Source organism: Mastomys coucha, unplaced genomic scaffold (genome assembly GCF_008632895.1).
Source record: "Mastomys coucha isolate ucsf_1 unplaced genomic scaffold, UCSF_Mcou_1 pScaffold15, whole genome shotgun sequence".
Taxonomy (NCBI): domain Eukaryota; kingdom Metazoa; phylum Chordata; class Mammalia; order Rodentia; family Muridae; genus Mastomys; species Mastomys coucha.
Genome location: NW_022196897.1, coordinates 97,795,693 through 97,819,473, shown reverse-complemented (window position 1 = coordinate 97,819,473; position 23,781 = coordinate 97,795,693). Strand labels below are relative to the sequence as shown.

Here is a 23,781-nt window from a genome sequence, read left to right as displayed (position 1 = left end):
CCCCCTCTCTCTCTCTCTCCCTCTCTCTCTCTCTCTCTCTCTCTCTCTCCCCATCACCATGACCCTGGCTTTCCTAGAACTTGTTCTGTAGAACCAGGCTAATGTCAAACCCAGAGGTTCGCCTGCCTCCTGAGTGCTGGAATTAAACATGAGCCCCTCCATGCCACACTCATTTTTTTTTTAATTTAAAGCATCCTTACCTTTCCCCCATTTGTTCTTTTTTCAGATTCTTTCTGATGTATTTGATTAACAAGGATGAAACAGAACACACGGGTCAGGTGAGAAACTCCTTTTAACTAAGAATTAAGTAGGTTTGTGTTGAGTCTTCCTTTTACTAAGTCTTGACACTGAGTAGTACACTATGGGATATCTGAAGCTGTTCATCTCATAGATATATTTTTCCATCACCTTTTTTCTTACTTACTAAGAAGTGAAAGTTCTATGGTGATGTCAGTCTCTTCCCCAAGTCCCCCCCAGTAATCTTGCTCAACAAACACTGACATTTCAAGCCACTGTGCTTACTGCTTCTCTGTACAATAGCTGGAGGTGGGAGGACAGCAGAGAGAGAACGACGACAAACGGAGTGGGTGGCTGGAACAAGAGCAGGAGACTCAGAGTAAGACAGTGGGAGAGACAGCATAAGAAAGAGCGGCCTTGTGTGTGGGCGACAACAGGGATGTGGAGGTGTGGAGAGAGGATGAGTGAGGAGCTGTGTCACAGAATTCTGTGACTAACTATGAAAAGAAAGGTGGAGAACACAGGAAGAAAAGCCTAGCTACTCAAAATCCAAACGTCAATGGACAGGAAAAGTTCATAGCTCAAACACTTGGGCTCTAGACCAGGCCTCAGGTAGCATCAAATGTCCCTTCAACCCGAATTCTTCTTTAGTCCCCCAGTTACAACTGGCATGGCATTGAATATGCTAGAAGGGGCGGAGGTTAGGTTGCCCCTCCCTTCAATCATGATGGGAAGACTGATTTCCTGCGGACAAAACTGAGCGGGCTGGGGACAGAGTGAGAATATGCACGTGTGGCCTTGAATCAATTCTCATCAGTCTTCCTAAAGGAAATCACACGGCGCTTATTGTGGTTTCAACACAAAGTACCGTTTGTTTATACTGTTTCAGGAATCCTATGTGTGGAAGATGTACCAGGAAAGGTGTTGGGACTTCTTCCCAGCTGGAGACTGCTTTCGTAAGCAATATGAAGATCAGCTTGGTTAAACCTGAGTTCACAACAAGCCACGATTTTGAACAGTCACCTTCTAATGCAACAGAATCCTTCTTTTACACTTCAAGAACAACAACAACAACAACAACAACAACAAAATATACTTGGTAATTGATTTGGCTTTTGTGCACAAAGGATGGCAAAGTGTCAAGGACTCCACCTGACTGCTAACAGAGTGCTCTGTTCTAAAAACTACTAGTTCACTGAGATGGTTCAGAGAAGTATAAAATCATGAACACCTGAACGTCATGTAAGAGGACCCCTGCCAGGGACCGATGGGCAGAACTACACAAAAATCATGTTCAATTCATGTTACCTGCGATCTAATTTTTCCATGGTACTTGCTAGTGACTGTATCCAGAATCAGCTTGAAAAGCTTTAAGCAGCTAAAGAAATAGAAAACAAACACTTTGTCGAAAATGAAATGTCGATTAAGTGCCTTAAAAATCTCTTTAGATATAGCTATGCAAGTTTTTTATGTTTGTGTTCCAGAAGGACAACTCCATTAAACAGCTGTGCTGCTCTTCTGTCTTACTTTATGACACTGCACTTGAAGGTTATTCACATCATTTCTTCAGTAACAGCTTGTCAACTGCTGTTATTTGGAGAAAGGCACTGTACTGAAATTTCAGAAAATTTTCAATCTTATACCAAACTTGAGTGATGCTTTATGGTCCCGTGTAAGTAGTGGAGCTGCCATGTTCTAGGTCAATCTCCTCTAATACAATGAAGTGCCCACTGCAATAAAGTAACACATGCCAGTTCTTGGTCTGACCTCTTATCATGTGCCACTCTCAATTTATTCTACAGTGACCTGACTGTTGGGAGTCAGGGACATGAGACGGGTAGCCCATGGGCTTCATAAAGAGAGGAAAAGTCCATAGACCAGAGGGTGTTTATTTTGACCAACTACATGCCTGTGGCTTGAGACTATTCCCTTAAATACCACCTGTTATGCTGTAAATGTTGACAGGAAGGAGGTTCAGAATGTAGCTGTGACATCCCTGTCCTTAATGAAATCTTTTAGATGATTAAGCCAGATAACAGCAGAAATGAAGCCCCAAACAGGTCTCATACATGCATTCAGATGCCATCAAACACAGAGGTAGGTGCTGGCTGCTGTAGGCATAACAGTACATGTTAGCATGGGCTATCTGGTAAATGAGCCCACCCTCACTTAGAAGGCAATCAATGTTTGCTTCAGACACTCTTCCCCCTTGTCCCCCTCTCAGGAAATCATGCTGTCCAGCCAGTCTTCCAGCTCTTCCTCGGTGACATTTTTTGATGTGCTTGACTGCTCAGGTTCCACATTTTTCTCTCTGGTCACAGATGGTTTTTCAGGAACTATGGAGACAAAAGCAACATTAGCCACTTCACACCAGTCCTCATGTTGAGGTTAGTTAAGGCTTCCTTGGAGTATGTTCGAGGATATAGTTCAGGACAAATTATTTTCTAATAACAAGCAAGAAATTCTCATTATTGTCACCCTCTAAGATACAATCAAGAGTATCTTAAACAAAATAAGCAAAGATACAGGTTTGCTCTTCCTTTTACTCTGAAGATAAATTTCACTGCTTACTAGTTTTGGGGGTTTGTTTTAACACAAAGGCCAACAGCAGAGCTCAGTGTCCTTTCCTGTTTGAGGCAATCTTGAAACATCACAATGACTCATGAATACTGTACATGATATGACAGTTATCTCAGGCCCCATCATATCAGATGGGCTACCAGCTCACAAAATATTTACAAGTTATAAAACATTCTTTTGCTTTAAAAATAAAACCATACTCAAATACCAAGAAGTATGAAGAGTTAGTTTCCTAGCCTGTTGAGTCGATTAAAAGGTCTTCTACGGAAAGGCTTTTACAGCAGTTCAATTAGGAGCTTTAACTTTAATACTGCAACCAGGCTGGTAGCCACTTTGGAAGCCTGGGATATTGAGTAAGAGAAACTGTCAGAAAGGTCAGCTCAGAGGAAGCTGTGATTTGCCATGGGAAGAGATACCTGGGACATGGCTGGATCAATGTCAGACACAGAGGGCTATGTTTTGAGAAAATGGGTGGGAAACGGAATGAAGGCCATACCTGTTTCCTCCTGGGCTACCTGCCCATCTTTTTCTGGTTCCTGGTCTTGAGATGTCTGGTCTGGAGAGAGATTATCTTCCTCTTTCACAGGCGCATCTAAATGCAGCAACATATCCAGTTCTTCTTCCAGATGGTCTGCCACTGACTGGGGTGGGAAAGGTGCTTTCTGCAAACCCTCTAAAGGGCTTTGTTTTAGACTGTCTCTGCCCAGAGACCTGGGACAACCAGCAGCAGCAGATCTGAGCTCGGAGATGGGCCCCCTTAACTGCATGCCCAGTTCCTTGCCATTGTTGTCTCTCTTTGGTTTCACCTGTGGAAGTTCTAAAGGAACTGTGGTCTGAAAAAAGAAGCATGATATTGGAGTTTAACAGAGTCCTTGTGTCAGCTTAAGCACAAGAAGTTAAGCTGTAAAACTCTGTAGGTAGGAATCTCAGTTCTGACAGCCCATGAAGTATCTTCTGTTGGAGCTCAACTCCAGCTCCTGATCCACCCAGAGCAAAGGAGGAGACTTTGTGGAAACATCATAGGGCTGTGCCTCCCGCTCTACCCGCCTCTCTTATGTGCTAACTAGCTCAGAGGTGAAGTTAAAAGCCTACATTTTCCTATCCTTCGTCTGAAAGCTAACTGTGCCACCTAAGTCTATTCAATTTGGTACTTAAGTCTGTAACAAAGAATGACCACCTACCTACCTGTAAAAGTTAGTAAGAAGAAATTAGCCAAGTAGACCTGTTTACTGTGCTTGGATGCAAGGACACGAAGGGGCAAGATCATTTGCCAAGATTTTGGTTACATTTATAGAAAATTCAAAACCACACTTGTACTACAGTTATAGAAGCCAGGGTAAGGGCAGTGGTGGGGCCGGATGGGAATTCAAGGTTTGTGTGATGGCCTCTAGGGAACTGGAAATCTCCTGACTTGATATGGATGCCAATTCCATGGTTATGCAGACTTATCTGTACTTTCTTCCCTAGCTGTGCTATGCTTCAAAGACTTCACATATGACTATGACAAGGTCTCAGTTATACAGTCGAGAAACTCTCTTTTGGGGGTAGGCCACAGGGCTGGCAGGGACCCATAATGCATAGGTCCAGAATAAAGTTCAGTGTGTGCTGAAGCAACTGGCCCCTGCTCTTACTTCAAGACACACATCGCTAGTAACTCCTCAAATCTCTCTCAGAAGTTTACTTCAGCATGGCCCTGTAAGCAGGAAAGAAGAGCTGATCAGGTGGTAACATGGATCAATATGGTATGTGATCAATATGTCCAGCACTGTAGCCGAACAGAGCAAAGTCAGAGTGTGATCCTCTATCCTAATCCTCAGGTCACTTCACAGATCTCTTCGAGAACCTGGAAGTTGTGTTTGTTTGCCTTATTTTTTAACTTCCCAGGTGATACTCATGAGCACAATTGAGAGCAGAGCTACAGACGATGGATGCAAGTGTGTGTGTCCAATCACACTACTTCCTCAACTGTTCTTTCCAAATTCCACCATCTAGACCTCCCCCAGCCTGTTAATGTGACCTTGAAACGCTTCTTACAGAAGTCTCGTCTTTGTTATGTCCACCGTCATTACTGGGTCTGCACTAGTGTCTCTTACCTGGACCCAGATGACAGCTTCCTTAAGATGGCTTCCCTACTTGGCCTTACACAGGAGCACACAGACGCAGCACTGAATACACACGCCAAGCCCACAGCCTGCTTTCTAGTCCACCAGCACAGTGTTTACTGTGATTATTTTCACTAAGGCCGATCTGCCTGGGTCACCATCTCCTTTCATTGCAGCTCAGGTGTTCTTACACCTCAGACCTTCAGTTTACCCATTGTTTTCTTAGGAAACCCAGTCCTAGCCACACCATGAAACATCAGGCTACTTACTACAAGCTCTCATGAGACACTGTAATCCACATTATTTATCATTTCCATGCAGCTGTATAATTAATCACTAAATAGATTAATATTAATCTTTCCCAGTAGATTGAGCTCAGGGAAGAGAAACCACATTCACCTGCTTACCACTTGTCCCTAGTGCCAACTCAGAGCCTGACGCCTGGATATTCTGTGTCAATAGCCAGACTTTATAGACTTTTTTGCATTCAATTCTATTATATTTGATCATTAAAATGTATCATATATAAAACATAATACAATAACATCAAACTGTTTTCCTTGAAACTTTATAAGATGACAATCTAAGGCCTCAGTTCATGATGAGAAAAGCTCAGGCTGAGATACCCTGCAGGCTCCACTCTTCCCTCTGGTCCTTCCTCTGCCCCAACCCAGGCTGCAGGCAGACTCTGCACTCACCTGGATCAACTCTGAAGCAACATTAAGCCGGACTGCAAGTGGCAGCTGCTGAAGGGCTCGAACCAGTGCCTCACTGTCCACGTAGAGTGCTGAATTCTAGAGGGGTTTTTAAAAAGAGAGATGATAAAATAACTACAAAAGGCCGTTCGCTGGAATTACTTCTGTCTGGGAGTTCAATCATGAATCAATGAGTTTTAATGTCTCTCTGCTAAACAGGAAGCCCACAGTTTACTCTCTGAGACAGTGGTCACCATCATATAGAGTGGACACTCTAACCTTCAAACTGGAAGAAAACTAGCATCTGTATGACATCTGACCAGAAATATCCCCCTAAATACGGACTGGCCCATCCTAGGAAGAAGGCAGACCAGCTGATTAGGTGGTAACATGGAGTTGCCAGGCATCCCCAAAGAAGCTCCTGGGTGATCTCTGCTTCTCTTCAAATCAGAAACTGCAACTTGCTCTCTCCAGCCAGCTGCGCTAAGTGTGGTGGTGGTACTAAAAGCTTCACTCATTAATTCTTTTTTTTTTTTAAAGATTTATTTATTTATTATATGTAAGTACACTGTAGCTGTCTTCAGACACCTCAGAAGAGAGCATCAGAGTTCATTACAGATGGTTGTGAGCCACCATGTGGTTGCTGGGATTTGAACTCAGGACCTTCGGTAGAGTAGTCAGTGCTCTCAACCGCTGAGCCATTTCTCCAGCTGCCTAAGCAAGATTCAAATAACAATGCCACCAATTGAAATGCCAATGTAGATAGGGGATGTCTCAAAAGTCCCATCCCCTAGATGAAGAGCTACAAGCAATCAATGGCTGCTGAGAGGAAGAATCAGACCTTTCCAGAGACAAACCCCTGGCAGGTCATCTGATCCTACATGCTCAGCCCTAAACATATATTCATAGAACCAACATGAAATGGACTCAGTAGTGTGTGTGTGTGTGTACAACAGTAACATTAAGAGGTCATAATCTGAGAGGGTGTGAAAGTAAAGGAGGAGTTGGAGGAATAGAAAAATAATATAGATATATAGTACTCATGTATAAAGTTCTCAGATCAATTTCTGGGGCATGTACACACAGAGAGAGGGAGAGGGAGAGGCATGCAATTGCATCCCATTACAAAAGAATGTGAGGAAAACCAAGTATGTAGTGCTACAGGCCTATAACCTCAACATTTGGTAGACAGACATGGGAGGGCCATGAGTTCAAGGTCAGACTGGGAAACTGTGAAATCCTTTCTTACAGATCCTCAGGGAATTCAGTACCTAATCCATTCCTAACTTATGAACAAACACAGCCTTTGTGGTTTAAGGACTGACTGAAGGCCTTCTATAATACCTGTTTTTATTTCGTACATTTATCCTACTAAGTGAAAGGTAATAAAGATAACAACGTTGCTGGGCAGTGGTGGCACACGCCTTTAATCCCAGCATTTGGGAGGCAAAGGCAGGTAGATTTCTGAGTTCGAGGCCAGCCTGGTCTGCAGAATGAGTTCCAGGACAGCCAGGGCTACACAGAGAAACCCTGTCTCAACAAACAAACAAACAAAACCCAAACAAACAAACAAACAAACAAAAAAAGGTACAAGGTTAATGAAGGAATGTGGGGAAAAAAGAAGTAGAAGAAAAAAAACAAGTAGCAAAGTAATCTATTGTGTTAAAATCATAACCATTAACTTCCTCCTGAAGTTGTGAGCAACTCAGTATAGGAGACATTATCAGATCAAGCTTGAAGGACCTTAACAGAAAAATGGATTACAGCTACTTCCACAGATGACTTTATCTCTGCAACAGTGGAAGGCGTGGGGCCCTGGCCTTGAGAAGAGCTAACCTACATTCAAGACTCATTTGTCTTACCTGTTTTGGACATGACGTTTCACCATCCCATTTGTCTTACCTGTTTTGGACATGACGTTTCACCATCCCATTCTTTCTCCTCAGCAAATCGGAACTGTGAAAAGGAGTCCCCTAGAAATGGGAAAAAAAAAAATATATATATATATATAATATATAGTACATATATAATATATATGTATCTCACCGATAATCTGTACATACACACACACATATACTCATATATATATAATTTTATGCAGAAAATACCAAGTCTTTCTAATTTCCCATTTTAGATTACAAGTGACATTCTGAGTAGCTAACCTCCCCAAATACAGTGACACTATCCACAAGTCCTGGATCTAGTGCATACATCTGCTATTGACAGCTACATTTATTTCATTAGTTTTTAACTCAATAAACCATCATCCCAAACATTAAGGATCAAGCAAACATGGCCATTTACTCATATCTAGTCTATTTCCATCTCTTCTGCTCAGTGTATTCAAAGAAGCTTATATTTATATTTGGGGGTGGGGTGGGGGGGACAACAAGGCAGAAAAGAGAAGAGGAGACTGAAGGAAGCCATCTCTGGACTGGCCCAAAATGTAACAGACCATCTCCTTTATACATTATAAACCCATCATCACTCCAACCTTCACCTAGTCTGAATGCAAACACAAAGCAAACCCAAAGACTGTGCACTAGACCACTGTGTAAACCAGAGCACACTTCTCTGAGCTCCTGAGGTAAGTAAGCAAGGGAGTATGATGGCAACATAAGCAAGTATGGGAAACGATCGTGGACAGCAAGCTCTATGCTCTGCCACGAGGCTTGCTCTATGCATGGACACACACGGGAGAATTTGCATTAACAATGCATTTACACATGAAGAATTCTCTCCCTACCTTTCACAGAGATCTAAACTTTGGCTTCACTTCATTTACTTCCTATCTCCCCAGGCAGGCTGTTTTGTATTTTTGTCTATATTCTTCAATGCTCTCTCATCTTCTCACCCTGAAGATCCCCAGGCCTCTCCCCCTTCATCTCCTACCTGAATTTTAAACTCAGCACAGACTCACTTCTTCCCTGTGTACTACCTGCCAGGTGATATAACCACAGAATTTATTCTTTTCTTTCATTTAAAGAAGTCGGGAAAAGGAAGTCAAAAAGGTAGGATAGACATGGTTAAAAAGTAGGACCCTCTACATCCACCAGGCTAAAATGCACATTAACATATTGTAAAATCAAATGCAAAAGAAGGACCAAGGGAAAATCAATACTTTTTGTTGTTAGCAAGCCAATTTGATGCTTCAGAATTCTGAAAATGAAGTTTTACTGTCCATCTATGCATGCTTCTACGGTGATTCTCTATGCTTACCGTGTAAATGCCTGTACAACATCATTTTTACCCACATTACTTTTTATCAGAAGAAATGAAACTGAGGAGTTATAATTCAGAAAAGAGTTATAAGCCAAAACAAATCTACCCAGAAGGTTGGAGCAGAATTCTCAGGGAAAAAAATGGAAGTCTTAAAATACCTTCATTACTAAATAAAGAACAAAGAACAAGAATACATTTGTTTTACAAAGTTAGGGGGCAGGGAAAGCAAAACAGAAAGGAGTAGAAAAGAACCAACTTTCTGTTCTTTTGACAGTAAAGGGGCTGGAGCCCAGTGCTTTGTGGCTAGCAGCAAATTCTTTACCACAAAGCTATAGCCATAAGCCTCATTATTTTTTTCTTAAGGAAGTATGCACATCAACCAATCTTATAAAGGTGGCACATACCTTTAATCCCAACACTTGGGACACAGAGGCAAGTGGGACACCAGTTCAAGACTAACCTGGTCTACATAGCAAATCCTAGGCCAGCCAGGGGTCCACCATGAAATCCAGTCAAAGAAAAAGAAGAGGGGGAGGAGAACTACATCATAACAACATGATTATCAGTGGAAAATCAGTCTTCATTAGGGTTAAAACAGCAGCCTAGCCTGTAGTAAACTAAGACTATATCCCTACATCCCAATTCTGATACTCAAAACACATTTTGTATGGATCAAAGATGTAGACATTTGGGAAAGGCAGAACAACATATAAGGCTGAACTTTTGTGGGCTGGTGGTTAAGAGCACGCACTGCTCTTCCAAAGGTCCTGAGTTCAATTCCCAGCAACCGCATGGTGGCTCACAATCATCCATAATGGGATCTAATGCTCTCTTCTGGTGTGTCTGAAGACAGCAACAATGTATTCACATACATAAAATAAATAAATCTTAAAAAAAAATAAAAAACAAAACCTGGGCAGTGTTGGCGCACACCTTTAATCCCAGCACTTGGAAGGCAGAGGCAGGTGGATTTCTGAGTTTGAGGCCAGCCTGCTCTACAGAGTGAGTTCCAGGATAGCGAGGGCTACACAGAGAAACCCTGTTTCAGGGGGGTGGGGGAGAAAGGCTGAACTTTTTATTATTCAGATGCTAATGGAGTATAATTTCCATAAAAATTAACATATGAAAATTCTCTTAAGTCTTCTGTGACCATAAAAAGCAAACTCATAGGTGGCACGGTAACAACAAGTATCCCAAGTATCCGCAGCACAAAGGGCTACTGTTTCTAATATATAAACAGCCTCTGCAAGCCTCTCAGAATATAGCAACCCAAGAGGAAAGGAGGACTAGAGATCTCTAGATGAAGAAAGGTGGCCCCTAACACATATAATAATTAAAAATCAGCCTTGGAGGATCTTAAAAATTAGCCAGCAGCTGACTGCTTTATTGAATGTTGTTTTTGTCATTATTGTGTGGGGAGGGTACATGAGTGTTTTGGGGTGCACATGTGTGCACATAAGTGGAAGCCAGAGGTGTCATTCCTCAGGCCACCCACCTCTTTGTTAGACTAGCTTTCCCACTGACCTGGAACTCCCCGAGCAGCACAGGCTGGCTGGCCAGTGAGGCTGAGGGATCCACCCATCTGAGTACTAAAGACTGCATGTATGTTTTGCTACACTCAGCATTTCTTTTTAAGTGGTTTCTGGGGATCAAACTCAGGTTCTCATGCTTGAAGCACTTTGCTGACTAAGCCATCTCCACAGCCCCATTTATGTCATTCTTGAACATACACACATGCAGGCGCATATTCATAAAATCTCATAGATTATAATCAGGATAAGGCTCAATAATAAGGCATGCTGTACTTGTTTTTAATATTTCAAAAATTTTAAATACCAAGAGTTTAATAATGATTGACTAACCTGTCCGTAAATCAATCTTTTTGCCAAAAACTAGAAGAAATGCCCTCCCCCACAGACAAACTCTACCTGAAGAAACCAGAGCACACAACTGAACCTTCCCTAGAAAAGAGAAATGCACAGAAGTCAAGCGGCCTTCTGGGACTGCTCTCGGCTCTGAGCACTTGCCAGCTCCTCAAGGGATCGTGGACGTTGCAAGCAACAGCCCAGGTGGTGTGAAGCTGGTGGAGTGTCTCCTAACTGTCCACATGAGTCACACAGACTAGAGTTTAGAGCCATGGAGGGACAAGCGTTGCAAAGTCAAGGTTTTCAGGTAGGGCCCCAGGTCTTGTATGCTAGAAAGAGGACAGAACGAATACAGGAGCAACCCTTAGGTTGGATGCCATTGTGAGCAAGCTCACGCAAAGGCTGCCGCCAAATGTAGAAGGCAAACCTGTGCAGGGAGTCTGTGCAGGGCAGCAGCCCAAAGCTACTTACAGTTTATTTATGTAATACACACTGTTTATTAAAGAGAATGAAAAGCACAAGATACAGTAGAAAAAAATCCAGAGATTAACATACTGGTGATTTTTCATGATCCATGTCAAACAAACTTCATGGACAGAAATAGCCAAAATTAAAAAACAATGACACTCAGGAAGTCTGTTCTCACTGACCCACAGAAAAACCAAGTATGCATAAAGAAGTGAAAATTTTATGGAAAAATGAGATATCTAAAACATATTGCTTTCAGTAAACATTCCAGTGGTAGAATTTAAGACCTCACAGGGCTGGCAGCCTTGACCAGCACTGGGAAAAGCACTTGGCTGTGCAGGCCTGTCCTGAGTTCGATTCTTACATGTGCTGGAACATACACATGTTCCCTCCCCCCACACACACCCCTCCTGCCCACAAACACACCCCCTCACTCTCTTACACGCATAATTAACAAGATTTAAAATTAAATAGCCCTCATTGATAAAGCACAGAGGCTAATTGCAAATAACAGGCTTGCTAAAAGAGGAGCTTTAGTGTATGTCAACAGCTAACCCCTCATTCTCACATTAAAGATGAAAGAATATTAGCATTTCCAAACTGAGAGCCGCAGAATATAAATTCTTGTAAACAACTTAATTAAAGTTCTTCCTTTTAAATTATACTGTGGCATACATAGAAAGAATGGTGTCACCACCAATGTGTTCCTTTCTTATACGTCAGACACGAGGCTGTGGACAAGCAGGGCCCTTCTTTAAGTAGCAGTGCACAGCAGGTCCACAGCATGCTCAACTTTACTCCAGCACAAAGGGAGTGCACCAATGGCGTGCTTCATGACGATAGTGAAGCCTTTCTGGACACTCACACAACATCCTAAAGCAAAATGGAAAACTGAGGCTGTTCTGTGTGCTGCAGAACAATGCCCCAAGTCCCACCCTGCGGATAAGAACAGCAGCATGGCAGGCCTGCTAAAGCCAAACATGCTTTCTAAAAGCAGGATCTACAGAATCTGCTAAAGCAGCAGGGGGAGCAGTGGCAGACATGGTACAAAGTGAGGGCTTCCATATTCCTTTTGTATAAAAAGCTTAGGTGGCTGTACCCATACTATCAGAGGAAGGCTGAGGATGGGGGATTTTGTGCTCAGAGCCAGCCCCACTTAAAAGCTGCAGATCATTCTGCTCTGGTCACAGTTTATGTACATACAATAAAAGCTGAGGTGTGAGACAGAAATTTTTATTATATTTTGAAAGCCCTTGCTCTATTGCCAACTCTGGTTATAGTCCATAGCCAAAATAAAAAGGGTTTTCTCAAAATCAAGTAATTGTACAAAGAATCAAGTATAACAGGTGAGGGGGCAACAACTTTAAGGATGCTTCCAAAAACATTGAAAAAGAGGCCAAAGAGATGGCTCAGTATGTGCCCTTCCCCCAGCCTGATGCAGGCTGATTCAGACCTTGCTCGGCCACAGTCAGCTAGCCCGCCTAGGGTGGAGCCTTCCAGTCTAGTAGAAGTCTATTGTCCTGCCACTCCAGCAGCTTCCCAAAAGAAGCCACCACCTGCTGACTTACTGAGCCTGTCTACCTGGCAACCTGTTCTTGACAACCAACAAGATACTGTAGAGGCAGGGAGATCCTGGCATTGGAGGGGGATGGGTCCCCTCCCTATATATACTTAGACTCCTAAGTAAACATTAGGCCTTGATCAGAACCTTGTGTTGGTCTCAATTTTTATTTTTTTCTCGGCGTCCTCACATGTAGCCCCATCTCTCCATTCAGGGAACCCAGTTCAAGTAGCCAGTGACGGCTATATCAGTAGATAAAGGAGCTTGTATATGCACAAGAACAGGAATTCAGGTATACTTGAAACCACCTAAAAAACCATGCCTAGCTAGGCATGCTTCAACCCCAGCACTGAATGCATAGAGATAGGCAAACCATTGGGGCTGGCAAGACAGGTGTGTGAAAACACAATCAAGTCCAGGTTCTGAGAGAGACCTGTTCTCAAGGAATTAGGGCATGGAGTGATGAAACAGCACACATAACATCTCTCTCTGTGTCTCCATCCCCCCTCTCCCTCTCTGTCTCTGTCTGTCTCTGGCTCTCTGTTTCTCCCCTTCCCCTCTCCTCCCCCCCCCCACCACCACCACACAACACTCACACAAATGAATACACTGAATAAATAAATCAAAGAGTGTTTTAAGCAGTGCACAGTGCTTTGATTTCTGAGATTCCCTGGGCAAAACTGATCACCACCAAATAAATCTTCAGGTGCCGAGGAGAAAAGCTTTACCCACTCTCTCTATTTAGGAGGATGAAAGCTTAGCTATGGAAGAACGGTCCTGCCACCAGCGTTCTATCCTGGCCTGACAGCATCTTGTTCTCTGCCCACCTCAGATGGAGGCTGGAGCCTGTTTGCAATGCTGTTGTGACCACAGGCATAATTTCACAAGTGTCAATGGTGGGAGGCAAAAGGCAAGCATGGTGCCCACATGGTGCCCACATGGTGCCCATGTGGTGCCCGCGTAGTGCCCGTGTGGTGCTTGCACGGTACCAGGACAAGACTCAGTAATAGAAGCCAGTATTTCAGCTAGGCTTATATTGTGTTTGACTATTTGTAAAACATAACATTCTATGAAAGCCTTTTAAAATTAGGGTAATCTAGTAGTATTGACCCTGAAAGATAACTATTGTCTCAATTATATAAAAATCAACTTGCAGAATATAAATATGGTATATCATCTCTCCAATACTCACAAAATAACCCATGACAACTATATACCTATTTTAAGATCAATTATCTCTTAGGGTAGTGGGATTAAAGAAAATTTTCATCCCCACAAATATTTTTCCAGTTGAATTTTTCTTCATCAACAACATGCTATTTTTGGCCAAGAACCAAACAGAACTAAGGGAATCTATGAAGGGGTTAAATATTCTTGAGGACAGGCACTAAGATTTGTCAGCCCAGAATTTATTAGCATATTAATCAATTATTCTCTTATTAACTAATAAAGCTCTCTCCACTTTTGCTAGAATTCTCTGAGTTCCACAGAATTAAAACAAATTCTCAATAAATATTTTGTATCTGGAATCCCAATATTTGGTATGTTGATGACATTTGAAGGCATGAAAACCTAAACTAAGAAATAAACAGAACTTTGTTTTGGAAAGCACCACGGGCTTCTGAAATAATGCCTAGAGTGTTTTCAGATAATATGAACTTTTATAGATTATATATATTCCCACAATAGCAGTGCTGATAAAACTGAAGGAGCCCACACAGCCCATCACTGGGTTTATGTCCAGGGCGCTCACTCTGCTTAACTCCCCAAAATTGGACAACAGGTGTCATGTAGCCCGAGGCAAAATGAATAACATGCTTGCTGGAATCCCACAAAACCAGGATGCTTTCAAGTCTGCCATATTGTCACAGATAACACTACTTTGATTTTAAGTTTTCCTTTCAGTCCCATGAACAAAACAAGCAAAAAGGCACTTAACGCAATCAGAAAGCCTGGACATTCAGGTCAAACTATAAAGAACATAGTAGGAAACCTGAAAACCATGCCATTGGACAGCATAGGCTGGGTGTACATGAACTCAGATGGTGAAAGTGGAAATCTGTTCAAGCTTCACCCCCCCCATTCCTATCAAATGCTCATGCAATTCCCACAAATGGCACCCTTCTAGCTACCATGATTTTTTGTTTGCTTGGCTTTGGAATTACCATGCCTATTGGGAGTTGGTCAGGTGCTGTGTATACAAACACTAAATTCTGACCTCTGAGATCTATTTACAGCCCCATGAGTCATTCTCACATATAACAAACAATGTTGTATAAGCTTTGCTTCCCAGTCTTCTCTGCATGGTTAAAAACATGTGGCTACCGCCAGTTACTAGGGAGAACAGAGGTAGACAGGACTTCTGTTACTAGGCTGAGGGTTGAAGAGGGGATTGGAGGGGGTGGAGAAAGACAGAGAGGCAGAGGCCACCCTGCTGAGCTGGACATGACCATGTGGCCAGAAGTGCATCCTTACGATAGGCTAATGGAACAAAAGTAGCCTGGTTGAGACTTAAACAGAAGTAACTTGGGGAGTGCAGCAAATCAAGATGACTCAGTCTCAATTACTGAGGGACTGGCTGGGTCATATTAAGCACTAATAGAGTTATTAGGTACCACTTACAACAACACATACCCACCTCCTGACTTGACCCATATCCCATGTTTCACTAGCTCTGGACAAGCACTTCACTGGAAGATCCATCCCTGCCCCTTGTTATAGCCATCCCTTACCCTCAACAAGGATCCAAAGTCTAATAAATCACACAAGAACACTATAGGCTGATGAATCTACCACAAACAACAGGAGGCCAGTGACCTCCACAATGGTTGCCAGGGAGATGGATGGCCCTAGCTCTTCTCTCTGAAGGTTCCTCATCTGTGAAACATTGCAATATTTGGAAATATCAGAGTAAATCTTAAGTCCACAAGCTTACACATGTCAATCCAGGAAAAGAGGCAAGCGCAGCCTATAAGGCGTAAAAATTCTTATCATTCTCAATTTTTAGCATTTTCAGATTTACCATTTAAAATAAGGATGTCCTTCAGTTTTAACCTAAAACAGAACAACACCTAAAACTGTTACAGTGAAGAGACAGTGCAAGCCCTTAGAAGGTAGGTCAAGCTATTAAAGCAAGAAAGGTAATCAAAATCTCTTGTCCTGCCCAACCATGAGTTACAATTAGCTTTCTCACCAGCTGTGGGGCCCCCAAAGCCCCTGAGCATCAAATGCCCACATTGAGTGTTATATATAGGCTGCTCCTATCTTTCCAGCACCCCTAGGAACCAGGTCTCATCTCCATGGAGTATGTGGAGGAACCGAAGGGAGTCAGAGTCTTGCAGAGCTCTAGACTTTGAGAGAAGGATCTTGCTGCTGACATTCTGGAACTTAGAATGCAGTTATTTTCCTTCAAATTATTGATGAAATACTTCTGTATCACTGTATATGCTGACTCTGTATCACTGCTGACAACATGGGAAATTTTTCTTAGATCAATCATTTTTAGATGCAAGGTACAATGATTAACATAAATTAGCATAAATTGCCATAATGAGGCTAGTGAGGTAGCTTGGTGAAAAATACCTGAGTTCGATTCTCAGAATCTCCTTAGAAGTGAAAGAAGAAAATGATTCATGAAACTGTCCTCTGACTTCCACACATGTGCCATATGTGTATAACCCTGCCCAAACACATCATATATAGTACATGATAATATTAATAAAATTTAAATGTCATAAACTCATTATTTTGTATACTAATAAAAATACACAATATATATTACATAGAAAAATTTGTCTTCCTAAAGTTTATTTGTATTTCCTCTATAATCTAACACCCCCAGAAGTAACTTTGACCCTAATACCACCAGTGCTAACTTTGTTGGTTACCTCAGCTGATAAAAACCATCATGAAAATAAGCAAAAGTTTCAGATCTAACAATTGATGCACACTGCCCAAACATAACAAAAAATGTCAATGCTTACACAGGAAAAAAATGATTGTAGTAAAGGAATTCTATTTATTCATTCAACAAAACTACATACAGTTAAACATGACAGGGTGTTGCTCCAAAGAAGAAATCTGAACTGTTTAAATGCCCGCCTGAAGTGAGGTCATGAATCATACCCAACTACAGAAAGACAGGAAGAAGGACCATGAAGAAGAGAAGAGAAGGTAGCCCAAGATGTCAGAGGTAGAGGAGGCTTCCTAGAGTAAGGTGAAACCTGACAGATGACAGAGGGGGAGCTAGGAACATGTAATCAAAAGCAAGCGTAAATCGGAAGCGGGACATGCAGCTCCTAGGGGCCCTACAAGCACTGGTGTTCCTAGAACATAAAATGTGATGGAACAATGGAAAGACAAAAGTTGCAAATGGCACAAGCATTATAACTGTGAAGATGTCATATTAATGTTGATATTAAAAACAACCCCAAATTACTATTTGTAGTCACAACTAATTTTCATGTTTGGTGTCATTGCTATTCCTATTCTCTGCAATGTGAGGTCTATACAATACCTTGGGAACTCAGATGTGAGGCACTTCTCACAGATACTTAAGAGATATTACTTGAAAATATCTCTTAGAAAAGCCATTTTATATTTGAACACTTCAGATTTCTATTGTTGTGGTTTGATTCTTTCTTTTTGGTGCTGGGTATGGAATCCAGGGCAGAACTGTAGGCCTTCCTGCTCAGATGGGAAGGTGTCCTGGGACTCGGAAGCCCAGGAAGCACACAGCTCTGAGGTGGGATGGTGTCCCAATGGAGGGCCATCCTGAGACACAGGAGCTCAGGAAGCACACAGCTCTGAGGTGGGATGGTGTCCCAATGGAGGGCCATCCTGAGACACAGGAGCTCAGGAAGCACACAGCTCTGGGGAGGGTCTCCCCAGCTGAGCTGAGGAGCCTCAGCCCTGCTCCACTCTTCCCGTTTCCCTTCTTCTATTCATTGCTTCTTGGCTGCTTCTGATGACAGTCACACCAAGCAGCAAATCTCATGAAAGAGATTGATTAGAGGGTCTACGATGTGAAGAGAGAATCCAGGAGTGGCTGCCTCTGCTCCTGGGACGGAGCAGGCAGCAGGGAACTAAGCCAACACGGCCTTTATCATAAGGTTTTGGCGGGGAGGGGGCGAAGCTTTCTAGGGCAGAGATTTCCATGAAGATGATTGGTGGGTGGGATTTCAATTCCTGAGGTTTGGAGAGCTCAGAGATTGCGGGTTCCCTGCTCAGGGATGGTGGATTTCTGTGGTAAGTTCATGGATAGGTGACTTTTGTTCAGACTTTTCACCTAAAATTAGCATCATCTGGGGAGGGTCCTACTGAGGGGCTGCAGATAACTTTTGTGACTGCTGCAAGAGTCTGGAAAGTAATTAAGACAGGGAGATCCGGAAAATGGAGTGTGGCCATTTTCCTGACCTGGGGGTTTAATAAAGTTTACAAAATATACAAAGTTTACGAAGGAAGTCCATGAGTCCTCTTGAGTGGCATGAATAGCCAACAAGAACTGTATCTCTGGTCCCATTTTCCAGAACTCTACATTAGGATATCAAAATCTATTCAAATAACAAAACTATAAAATGGATATCATTTCACTACAGCAGAAAAAGACTTTAAATGGTATATAAAGTAAAAAGTTTTAATTTTTAAAGCCATATTATTCAAACAAGTGGATTTGTGTATTTTTAATTACTTGGTCAGGGTCTATTTAGTCTGATCTAGCACTGAGCTCACAATCCTCCTGCCTCAGCCTCTTCAATGCTGGAGTCACAGGTATGTGTCATGATACGTGACTTCTGGGGTATCTTTAATCCTAGTAAGGATAATAAAATTATTCTTTCCAATTCCAAGATCATTTCTGTCCATAACCACTGAGTGTTTATGTTCATTGCCCTCCCTCTGTTGGTATGGGAATTTTGTTTTTGAAAATTATTAGTAGACTAATTAAAAGGCTCACACTGTTCCTTGGATACATCTATCTCACATCTCAGTATAGATCTTAATTACCTGTTTCTCTTCCTCTTCCCTCGTGTCAACTCAGTGAGTGTGAGTGAGCTCCTCCAGTGAGGGAGAGTCAACATTAACTTACTTTCTCATCTCAGTGTGTTGTTTGCTTTTGGAAAACACTATTTTACTAAGCTGTGATTTTTAATGGGCAAATGTTATCCAAGGTCATTTGAATTTTCAAAGACGTTTGGTTAGGCTTCCTGTCAAAAATCAGAGCACATTAAAACACAAACTGGGAAAGGAGAAATCATATGACATGTAAATAAAGAAAATACCTAATTAAAAAAATAAAATAAAATAAATAAAAAGTTAAAAAAAAAAAAAAACACCACAAATTGTAGTTTCCATAGCTACCAATTTGCCACCCAGTCCCAGTGTTAAGGCAAGTCCCTGCATGGTGTGCCAGAGTGGTCCTACTCTGGTGACATTCATGCATCACTAACAATATCTAGGTTTTCATATCTTATTATAGAGTTTCATTTCTAATTTCCAGGCAGCCTTTGCCAGGGTTACAGTAGTATATGCAACTCTGCCTTTGTGAGTGTCCCAGCTCCTGTTTCCCACGGAGTCAAGATTTCTGCACATTACACACACTGCAGTCTACCATGTATTTCTGGGGCACACTGCAGACAGTTAGAAACTGTGCTTACTCCATGAATCTATGTGAGGAAGAATAAATGAGCCAGTGAATGAAAGTACAACTCTATGACTAAACCAAAAAATTTACTCTAAGTGGTCTATGTGCCATAAAGGGGTAGGCAATGGAGAAATAAGAAGGAAAAAAAAGCTGCATTTTTATGAGTTTTGCTGAATAGGCAACAGAACTGTAAAATACAGAATTCTATTACAATCAGAACTTTCTGAGACTGAGGACTTCAGATGAGGACAAGTGAGAGGAAGTCAGTTGCAGTTGTTCTTAAATGGCTCTCAAAAATCATAAGAAACTAGAGATATCCTAAGGCATAAATATTTAGTGATGACCACTGAAGTCAGTACCACCAATCTGTAAGGTAGCAAGCAATGGACCAGTTGTTAAGGGGGCTATAATGAGTCCTAAGATACCAAAAAAAAAAAAAAAAAAAAAAAAAAAAAAAAAAAAAAAAAAAAAAAAAAAAAAAAAAGTGGCTTTAAAAATATTCTATTTGTTCATAATAAACAAGTTTTAGAAATTCCTCCTAGGAAAATGTTAATATATAGGAAGCGATTTATACAAACAGCAGCCTTGCTTACATTAGAAGGCAGAATATCCCTCAGGCCTGTCTGCTTTTTCAAGTGCTGTTTGCTGTGCATAATGATCCCATTTAAATTCTTTCTTAAAGTTCCTGTTTGCTCTTTCTGTATCTCATATTTCCTGGCTGAGAGCTGGGGTCGCCACTTCGAGGAACAACACACTCTGAATAGCCGTGGAGCGGGGCTGTGGGGACGGTGGACACAAGCTGCCTGTGTGCCTACCTTGCCCGAGGCTGTACCTCCTGAGGTCTGACTCAAATCCAATGTGCCACAAACCAACATTAACTGGGGGGACACGATCCTGGTGCTGTACCCACATACAAGGTCCTTCTCAAGGCTCCTCAGGAAAAGAATTGGAAAGAAAGCACATTGGTGCTAAGGGCTCAAGCAGCTCCAAGAATGGAAGCTGGGGAGCAGCTGTGGCCCCTTGAATATGGCAGCAGCACCATTGGCAACTGACACTGAAGCCCAATGAAGTCTTAACAAGCAAACAGCACATGGTGAGATTGTCAGTCTTCCAGCCAGCAAAGCAAAGCAAGCTGCAGATCCATCGGACATAAGGATGCTGCAGATCTGTCATATTCTTTCCTTACAAATGCCTTTCAAGATTCACAAACCAGCATCAAGCTAAAGTTTGAGCACTGTATTTTTGACATATATTCTCCTAAACTGGAGTTACTGTGCCCGAGAATAAAATATATCCTGGATATATTTCTGTATGTTATTGTATTTTCCAACCTACAATATGTTTACATACTTTTACATAAATGTGTAGTATGCCTATCATGTAAGAGACCAGAAGCTGGCAATGCAGACTGCGGCACCAAGTAGCTGGTCTCACAGACCTTATACTCTAAGTGCTTACTGAAACTTCTTCTTGCTGCTGCTGCTGCTGCGGCAGGTCTCACTATGCAGCTCTGCTGGCCTGACACTCACTACATACATCAGGCTGGATTTGAACTTATGACAATCTTTCTGCCTCTGCTAAAGTTTCAGAAGGGTGCCACCCCACACCCCTTCTGAGAAAAATGTTTAAATAAACTTGACTATTTCATAAAATCAGTATCTTTTCTATTTGTGCTTATAATTTTAATGAGAACTTATGTCTTCTTAGTGTTTATTAACTATACTTTTGCCATGTGTACATGTGTTTATGTGTACACGTACACATTCATGTGTGTGTGTATATAGCTCTAAAGATATGCATACATATGTATGAGCATTTGAGTGGAGACCAGAGGTGGAAGTTGAAGATCTTCCTCTTTCATTCTTTACCTTAGATTCTGAGGCAGTCCCAGTGAACCAAGGAGCTGCAAGCTTGGGGAACTCTTGGCTGCCTTTCCAGCACTGGGAGCACAGGGTCTGCCTATGATGCCACTTGGATGTGGGTGCCTGTACTGGCTGGTTTTGTGTGTCAACTTGACACAGCCTGGAGTTATCACAGAGAAGGGAGCTTCAGTTGGGGAAGTGCCTCCATGAGATCCAGCTATGGGGCATTTTCTCAATTAGTGATCAAGGAGGTAGAGCCCCTTGTGGGTGGTGCCATCCCTGGGCTGGAAGTCTTGGGTTCTATAAGAGAGCAGGCTGAGCAAGCCAGGGGAAGCAAGCCAGTAAGAAATATCTCTCCATGGCCTCTGCATCAGCTCCTGCTTCCTGACCTGCTTGAGTTCCAGTCCTGACTTCCTCTGGTGATCAACAGCAATGTGGAAGTAAGCTCAATAAACCCTTTCCTCCCCAACTTGCTTCTTGGTCATGATGTTCGTGCAGGAATAGAAACCCTGACTAATACAGTGCCAGAGAACCGAAACTGGGTCCTCCTATTTACACAGCAGGTAACTCACCATCTGTCTCCTTCAGCCCCTTAAAAAGTATGCTGTGTAATTATAGAGAGGTATAAGCCTTCTTACTACAGAGAGGGAGGGGGAGGGCAGAGAAAAAGGAAGAAAGCAAGCAAAGTAAAATAAAAGGGAGCAATAGGTGAGTGTAATGGGGAACACTGTTCACACTGTTTTCTTTGTGCAGAGCCTGGATTCCACACATATGGTGCACGCGCACATGTGTGCATGCATGTGTTTATGTGACTATCGTATGAGACAGGAAAGCAGCAGATATGAGACTATCTGGACTAGAGAGGCCCCACAGGAGTTGGAGAGAAGAGACAGGGAACAGATGAACATGAACAATGCCTGACATACACCTATAACAATCCATCATGAAATCCATTTATCCAATACTTTTTAAAAATAAAAATAAGTTGGATTTAAAAGTTAAAGGAATATAATGCTGTTTTAAGTTTATTCTGTTGCTTACAATGTGTTCCAAGTTTCCACAAAAATTTTTCCTAAGCTGAATTTTCTTAGATGCTAATTATTATGTGTAAACTATGTGATTAAAAGGTAATACCTAGCCAGGTGGTAGTGGCATGTGCCTTTAATCCCAGTATTTGGGAGGCAGAGGCAGGCAATCTCTGTGAATTTGAGGCCAGCCTGGTCTACAGAGTGAGTTCCAGGACAGGCAGAGCTACACAGAGAAACCCTGCCTCAAAAAAATAAAAGAAGGAGTATCCAGAAATTAACTAACTTTGGGCTGCATTGGTATGTTCTAAGTCTGCAGTATACTAAGTTCCCTTTATTTAAAGTGTTTCCTTCAACTTTCCTCCAGTATTTAGTGTCACAGGTTTTTTGGTTTTTGTTTTTTGTTTTGCATGTGTCTTCATGTGTTTCAATCCTGCCTTTGGGGGGGGTCAACATATCTAGAGTTATTCTTACTCCCTATGATAGACACACATTTTAAAAATCAGGCCTGGGGCTGATGAGTTGCCTCAGTTGGTAAAGGCACATGGCTACGATGTTTTCTTAACCTGAGTTCAATACCCAGGACCCACACAATGAAAGGAGAGGACTACTTTCCACAAGTTGTTCTCTGACCATGACATACACAAAGGTGTATATCCTGCCCTGCCAGTAATAAAACAAACAAGTTAATAAAGAGATATAAAACTCAGACCTCGATTCTAACAGATTTTCTATCTTAGAGGATTCCCCTATTATTCTAATTGTTGTTTTCCCTTGTTTCCCATTTTCTCTCTCACAGATACTGTCTGAATGCAAACACCTTTCACTCCATATTACTGATTGCCTGGTATCACTCCTATCTATTTCTTAACTCAATTTTTATATCTATATCCTAACTGGTTTATCTACTTCCAACAATGTCAGAGTCTCAGCAATTCAACTTGAGAAGCAGAACAATTTAATCTCTACTTTAAAAAAAAATTGAGGCCAGGTATTGCTACATTGCCCAGGCTAACCTTGAACGCATGATCCCCTGCCTCAGCCTTCCAAGTGCTAGAATCAAAGGTACACATCACCATAGATGACTTGAAAGAGTTTTATAAACATGTACATCTGATGTAACCAGCCTCTTGCTTTAACCTTGTGCTCATTTTAGATAAAGTATAGTGTAATTCCTATTTCCAACCAAGACTGACAGCAGGGTGAAATGTATCCTCCCACTGAAGAAGAGCAAATGTACAGCAATTTTAATCCAGCAACATTACTGCTCTGGCAAGGGATCACATCCAAAAGTATGATCTGGTTAGAATTTGGACATGCTACACACTTTGATCCCTCTGGCTGGAATAGACATGTCTTAATGCATACCTTTAATCCCAAACAATGCTGTCTAATTGAGGGGCCGACAAAGTGATGAATCAGAGAACCATTTGACAGAATGAGTCAGAGATAGGATACACCCAACTCTCACGAGGACAGGCTATTTAAGAACAGAGAGAGAGAGAGAGAGAGAGAGAGAGAGAG

The 23,781-nt window shown here is 42.0% G+C and overlaps 2 protein-coding genes across 10 annotated transcripts in view; one reads left to right on the top strand and one right to left on the bottom strand.

Annotated features, from left to right (window-relative positions):
• The window catches only part of Ryr3 (ryanodine receptor 3), a 538,051-nt gene extending 536,047 nt beyond the window's left edge, over window positions 1-2,004 (top strand). For 7 of the 8 annotated variants that reach the window (XM_031371354.1, XM_031371356.1, XM_031371353.1 and 4 more), the window contains 2 exons: window positions 227-278; window positions 1,127-2,004. In XM_031371354.1, coding sequence (XP_031227214.1) covers window positions 227-278; window positions 1,127-1,222 — 148 coding nt within the window. In that variant the 3' untranslated portion in view covers window positions 1,223-2,004. The remainder of the gene's footprint in view (window positions 1-226; window positions 279-1,126) is intronic. The other variant, XM_031371350.1, reaches the window with a different exon arrangement.
• Window positions 2,005-2,106: 102 nt separating this feature from the next.
• Window positions 2,107-23,781, bottom strand: part of Aven (apoptosis and caspase activation inhibitor) — a 135,499-nt gene continuing 113,824 nt past the window's right edge. The window contains exons 1-5 of one of the 2 annotated variants that reach the window (XM_031371362.1): window positions 15,924-16,093; window positions 7,517-7,587; window positions 5,618-5,713; window positions 3,314-3,650; window positions 2,107-2,573 (exon numbers count right to left, since the gene is read on the bottom strand). In XM_031371362.1, the coding sequence (XP_031227222.1) occupies window positions 2,458-2,573; window positions 3,314-3,650; window positions 5,618-5,713; window positions 7,517-7,587; window positions 15,924-15,954 (651 nt within the window). In that variant the 5' untranslated portion in view covers window positions 15,955-16,093 and the 3' untranslated portion in view covers window positions 2,107-2,457. Of the gene's footprint in view, window positions 2,574-3,313; window positions 3,651-5,617; window positions 5,714-7,516; window positions 7,588-15,923; window positions 16,094-23,781 lie in introns of those variants that run through there. The other variant, XM_031371360.1, reaches the window with a different exon arrangement.